This window comes from Ptychodera flava, chromosome 3 (genome assembly GCF_041260155.1).
Source record: "Ptychodera flava strain L36383 chromosome 3, AS_Pfla_20210202, whole genome shotgun sequence".
NCBI lineage: Eukaryota > Metazoa > Hemichordata > Enteropneusta > Ptychoderidae > Ptychodera > Ptychodera flava.
This window is the reverse complement of record NC_091930.1, coordinates 16,877,153-16,883,846: the sequence shown is the minus strand read 5'-3', so window position 1 is coordinate 16,883,846 and position 6,694 is coordinate 16,877,153. Positions and strand designations below refer to the sequence as shown.

At 37.5% G+C, this 6,694-nt stretch overlaps 1 protein-coding gene across 1 annotated transcript; it reads left to right on the top strand.

Annotated features, from left to right (window-relative positions):
* Positions 1-3,175: 3,175 nt before the first annotated feature.
* LOC139127946 (E3 ubiquitin-protein ligase TRIM71-like) lies at positions 3,176-5,042 on the top strand. Its single transcript, XM_070693801.1, has 2 exons — positions 3,176-4,057; positions 4,125-5,042. Exons 1-2 carry the CDS (start codon positions 3,176-3,178, stop codon positions 5,040-5,042), a joined length of 1,800 nt encoding a protein of 599 aa, XP_070549902.1.
* Positions 5,043-6,694: the final 1,652 nt, after the last annotated feature.

Here is a 6,694-nt window from a genome sequence, read left to right as displayed (position 1 = left end):
GATGCCCTGTTGACTGAGTCAATTGCGTCATTGTGTGACGTGTCATTGTCTATGTACACCTGTCTAATGTTACCAAAGTCGCATTGCTTAGAACTTTGATTTTCTCAATTTTCTGTATAAATATGTATATGTACGTTATGTATTTTTGTTGTATTTCCACAATTCGCTTTGAAATGTGAAAAATTGGACTTGAGGTACATTATATCGATTGTTGTATCAACTTTGTGCTTTGTGATTGAGTTTCTGTATATTTGGCAGGAGGTATGAAAGTGGTGTCTGTATTTACTGTTAATAGATTAAGATATTTATGTGATAATCGATGTGTTTTTTATCGTACATTTCGTTGTTAGTTGTGTATTTCCACTATTGTTCGTTTTTGTCATCTGTTGTTAACTTTGTGTAGTATCGCTGCCATTCTACTTAACATTTCTTTATGTTGTCACCAACGTATAGAGCTGCTGTTCCCCTGTCTTTATCCAATGTTTGATTGATATCTTCTTATTTTTAAGTAATATTTTCAATACTTCGGGTTCTGCAAGTATCATGTGATTTTTATAGTTTTTTAAGGGGATGTTCACAAGGGTCAGTTACGTAGCTTTCAAATAGTTTTCTTAACGTTGTGTGTTTTCTGTTGCATGTGGGGGTCCATTTAACTGATTTAAGTCTTATGATCGAAATATCATTCTGATGTACATATATGCATCGTGTAATAGTTGGATTCAGTTGGACTGATCAGGTGTTGGAATTGATGTTAAAGCCTTTGCTCAGCATACAGTTTCGATTTTTTGAGTTTGTGTGTTTGTAACAAAATGGCCAGCTGCTCAGTGACGTAATTTCGATCTGGCCGAAAAGGTGCGGAAAAGGGTCTGAGAATTTAGCATAGAGAAGGACAGACACAGGGTTAACGTTGGTTATGTTTGAATCGGTCAACTTAAAAGACCTATAATATTAAGTAATTGAGTTTACAAAAATACTTGAAGTACAGAAGTTGAACTACACACAAATTAGGTAAAACAATTTGTGACTTTCAGCGATGACAGGGGTGTACTCACAACACAGAGCTATTCGAAGTGCACAGTCTTTTCGTCTTGGGATATCGGTGATATCGATGAGTACCTTAGCAGAGGAGAATTGCTTGTAGACTGCTGCACAGAGGTCCACGTAGAGCCTATTAACTCTGGAAAGCTCGATGCAGGCACATACAACTGATAGCTGCAGCACTTGTAGCGTCAGTGTCCGGTTTGTGTGTGAAAGCTGGTTGGTTCAAACACACCGTTCTTTGTTACTAATTGCTAGGCTAGGCGCGCAAAGTGATCCTTCAGCTGGAGTAGAAATGAGTGAGCACCTAAATCCAGGAAGACTAACTTTTATACGTCAAACACCATGTGCACAAACAACACATGATAATAGTTGAGAACCAAGGTGCACACATCCTAACATGCAAACGATCGACGGAGTACAATCACGTGTCATCGGTATGATAGAATTATCTCAGCGTTCAATATAATCATCGCTGAGTAACATCACCTGCCATTCATAAATTAACTCAACCTCTGGTTTCCTGGCAAGCTCAGCAAACATTAATATTGTCACCGGAACACTAGTACAGAAATTACCTGACAAAAATTATCTCTTTATAAGGTTTAATGACCCTTACATTGTTTGCAACAGTGCTAAGTTTCATTTGTGTGTATTGTCAAAGTGACGTTTTGTTATTTGGTCATATTAATTTTTTGTTTTTGTTTTTTTTACTAACTTTGTCGTGTTTAGTGTATTTTTGCTGTTATGTGTTATGACTTCTTGCCTATCATTTAGAGAATCCACTAAAGATGCACTCGTCCATAAGAAGCAATTCAGATTAAATTAAATCCTAAAGGTTTTGTACAGTCTTAATAGTTTCTTATCGACAGATTCCTAGCGGTAACAAAAATACCAAAACCTTATTTAGAAGCCATTAAGCAATGGGGCATTAATTTGGTAGCCATATTGGATTTATGCAAGCTATCAAAGTGCCTTTGTAAAACATTGAACCCCCCAGAAGTTTTTCTTCAAAATTTGATGACCACTTATTAAGAAATAGCTTGTTTAATACGTGGTTTTGACCAAATATCACTTATAGGAATGATGGTCACCATATTGGACCAATGGGAATTAGGCCTTATACAGTGCATATGCAAAACATTGTACCTCCAAATCGCTTGTCGGTGCCAAAGAAATATAGTTTAACTTTCAACTAAAAATATTATTTCCTTGCTCTGGAATCATATTTTATTCGCGGTAATTCCTGTAACTCAAAGCGATTTTGCTTTCGGTAGAATATTTCGACTGAAATGGAAATTCAGCAGTTTACGATGCCCTCCTGCGGTCAGTAGACCGGTTACATCATCGTACTATTCACAATGACACAACAGCTGATGAAGGCTGAGTGATTCAGTCGACATATTCTACCGAAAGCAAAGTCGCTCTGAGTTACAGGAATTACCGCGAATAGAATAGTTTAACTTTGTTATCACTGAAATTGCTTGTTTCACATGTGATATATAGCCAATTATATTATTTCGTTGGCCCGGACTGCTGATACCTACATTTCATTTATGCAAACTAGACATTTTCCTAAGGTAGATTCCGGTAAACTTTGAATATGTTTGTTCTGGGTATCTCTCCAAAATGCTTTCTGAAGAAAAAAATCTGTTGGAATTTGCGGTGACTTGGCTTCCAAAATCCTGTAGATTATTTGGACTATGAAACTAGGCCGTATCAATAAAATTGATCAGGTTGTAGCTCTCAAGTACTGACGATGAACATGTATTAAGTCCCATGAAGTTCCATCGTCGCATTCTATGAGGATTTATGCTTTGACATAACCATTTTGGTGTCGTATTACTATTATTAAGAGAAATTGAAAGACAGCGTTATCGTCACATCAAAAAGTTCCCGTTGCATTCATTCAACATTACTTCTGTTATATTGTAACAGTTGTAAGTGTGAATGTTTCAATCTCAGTTGTGACAATCTACGATTGGAAACAAAAGTGGATGTAACAACACAGTTTTTCTATGGGTATTTCACTATGATTTTAACCGGACGATATCTTGAGTAAAGCGTTGTAAGTTATAGTCTATACTTCTAATCGATTTCGATCCCTTTTCTTCCACAGGGTTTCATATACACGGAAATGGCGTCCGCACCAATGAGCAACGACTTTGAAGAAGCGTTCTTGCAGTGTCCTGTGTGTTTGAATAGATTTGAGAATCCCAAGATACTGGATTGTCATCACACGTTCTGTGAGAACTGCTTAAAGAATATTGCTGATTGCAACCATGGAAGGCTATCTTGCCCACTATGTAGGAATGCACAGGTGCCGAGGGACGGCGTCTCAGCGTTGCCTAGCAACGGCTACGTGATAAGCCTAATGGAGTACTTCCAGTCCGGGAACCTTGACACTGGTGACGTCAATAGATCGTGTAAAGGCTGTCAAAAGAATGCTGTTCGTCACTGCATCGAGTGTGGCGTATTTCTGTGTCAGAGATGTTCCACGGCCCATCAGCAGCTACCTTTGTCCAAAACCCATCAGTTGGTAACCATGGAAACATATGACGAAAAGGTTGCCAAGAAATCGCCATTTTTACATCCTGTGGTGTGTCCTCGTCACGATGGCAACCAGGTTAAGCTGTTCTGCGAAACTTGCCAGTTGCCCGTGTGTGCGGAATGCGCCTTGCTCGATCATCCGAGACCAGAACACACGTTCACAAAGTTGGAAACAGCAGCAAATACCAGACGTCAGCAACTCGCAAAGCTTGCTATAACTGTGGAAGACAAAATAGATGTGATTGGCGAGTGCCTGATTAAAGAAAGGGAGGCAATGGATGAAACCGAGGCGAAGTTGGAGAGGGAGGAGAACAAAGTATTGGAGACATACCATCGTCGTGTGAGGGCGCTGAAAGACCAAGCCAAGGAGTCCCTGTTGAAACTTCGGGCAGACACCGACCGACAAGTTGCAATCCTGCGAGGGGAAATACAGGAAACAGAAGATATCCAGAGACGATTGCATACGACAGTAACATTTGCTGATAAATTTCTTACAGAAAGCACATAACGTGGCCTTTCTTCGGTTTGAGAAACAGGTTGCAAGCAAAATTCAGGGGCTGATCAGCGATGTCGACCAGAGGCCAGAATCCGGAACCATACAATCACGGAGTGAGGAGGAATTTTCGGAGAGGGTCATTGAAGTTCCTTCAGGTGGCACGATTCCCGGGAATTTCTTCAAGCCTGCAGAGAAGTTACCAAGACTCAAGCTGAAAAAAACATTTGCAGGAAGAGGTCCGGTGGCCATATCACCCGTTAGTCATGACATCATAACCAGGTGCGCGCAGGGAGCAGCGTACCAAGTTGTTACAAAAAAGGGACGAGTGAAGAATGTCATACAGGGCGGAGGGGAGACTGGGTTGGCTGTCAGCGATGATGGAATAGTGTATACTACCTCCTACACGTTAGGGCCCAACGCTGTGGAGACAAGCAAAGAAACTGGTAGTCGTTTTCAGCGTCATGATGGGCTAAGCACTCTCTCAGGTACTCACAGTCTTGCAGTCGATTCATGTGGACAGGTTCTGATATCGATACCATCGCGGGCACTGGTACGAGTACAACACCCCGGTGGAACGCAAATTGTCAATCAAATTTTGGAAAATAAAGGAGTGGGCTATTTTGCATTGAATGCTAAAAACCAAATATTTGGGAGAAATACGAGTACCGGCAGAGTTGCTGTTTATAACAGTGAGGGTCAGTCTCTCTTGGAGTTCCCAAACTGTCAATGTGGGAAGGGCGTTGCTGTCGATATGCGTAATAGCATTTTCGTTCCAAATGAACGCCATATATCAGTCTACAATAGCCGTGGATATAAAATTGGTCAAATCGCTGTCGCTGGTGTTACAAGCATTGCTATACTCTCAAAACTTAAAAGTATACCTTTCAAAGACGTACTGGTTGTTAGTGTGGAAGCTGACACGCCGAAAATACAAGTGTATCATATGACTCTCAGATAAGGGAAGAGCAGGCAGTGAATTCAGATTCAGACTCAGATTCTTTGACAGAATAGTGTACAGAATACGTTTACGACTGAAGTGTTTCCCCGTGGCGCTTTGGATTATGCATAAAAATAATTGACTAACCCTAGACATCTGCCAGTCTCAACCGGAGAAGATGTTTTTCTCATTCAATTTCTCCAGCTTCGAGTAACCAGATAATAACCAGATGTGAACTGAAAAATGCTCCCGTTTCATTATATATTGCAGTTGTCTTGCAAATTTAAACTTTTGCCACACTTGAAGTTTTTGACTTCATTGAAAGTGCTATTATCAACATCATGAATAATATTCACTACAGATTAATTTCTAAAGGTCATTAAGTGTACAAATTTGTAATTAGATGAAATTTCTATATTTCTTTGACTGCTGTCATTGTATTCAAACTTTATGTTGCAAGTGTAATTGCCTTTGCTTCAGTCCTTCGAGCTTTATACGCGAAACTATGAAAGGTTATTAGATACGCAAACTATAAATAATAATTATAAACAATATAATTATCCTATCACTATACATAGTGAGTTTCAAAAACTTTTGTACAGTCCTTCCCGTCTTATGTCCCTAAATTGGAAAGGTAATCAAATATGCAAATAAGACATAGCTGGTGTAAAATGAAAAACAACCTTCAAAAAAATGTTATCATAATATTTTCAATATACATAGCATGTTTTTTCAACTTTGATCAAGTATATTTAGATAAATATATCTAATCAGGAAAGATTATTAAATATGTAAACGAGTTATTAGTTTATTTAAAAAAGCTAAAACAACTTTCATTAATGTCATATAGTATCCTTAATATGCATAGCAAGTTTCGTCAACTTTGATCAAGTATATTTAGATAAATATATCTAATCAGGAAAGATTATTAAATATGTAAACGAGTTATTAGTTTATTTAAAAAAGCTAAAACAACTTTCATTAATGTCATATAGAATCCTTAATATGCATAGCAAGTTTCGTTAACTTTGATCAAGTATATTTAGATAAATATATCTAATCAGGAAGATTATTAAATATGTAAACGAGTTATTAGTTTATTTAAAAAAGCTAAAACAACTTTCATTAATGTCATATAGTATCCTTAATATGCATAGCAAGTTTCGTTAACTTTGATCTAGTCACTTAAGATATATATCCCTAATAAGGAAAATTTATCCATATTCAAATTAGTAACAAGCGGAACTTAAAATGCTACATGACTTTCAATATTGTTATATCTTAGTATATAATAATGTACATTGCAAGTTTCGTCAGCATTGTTTGAGTCAATTAAGATGTATATCCCCGATTAGGAAAGTTCTTTAGATATGTAAATTTAGCTGATCTTAAAATGCTGAACATCTTGCTATCTAGTTGTATCATAGTATCTTAAATGTACATAGCAAGTTTCGTAGACTTTGATGCAGTCAATTCAGATATATCTCCCTAATTAAGAAGGTCTGTTAAGTTTGCAAATTAGTAACTAGCTGAAGTAAAGATGCTAAATGACTTTCAAAAATGTTACATCATAGTATCTCCAATTTACATGATAGCAAGGTTTGTCAACTTTGATCAAGTCAATTCAGATATATCCCTTATTAGGAAAATTTAGTACATATGCAAATTAGCAA

Excerpts from the sequence above, each read along its gene's own strand:
- LOC139127946 (XM_070693801.1), top strand. The coding sequence starts at position 3,176 with ATGGCGTCCGCACCAATGAGCAACGACTTTGAAGAAGCGTTCTTGCAG. Across the intron at positions 4,058-4,124 it reads AGAGACGATTGCATACGACA|GTTGCAAGCAAAATTCAGGG; the intron begins GTAACATTTGCT and ends TTTGAGAAACAG.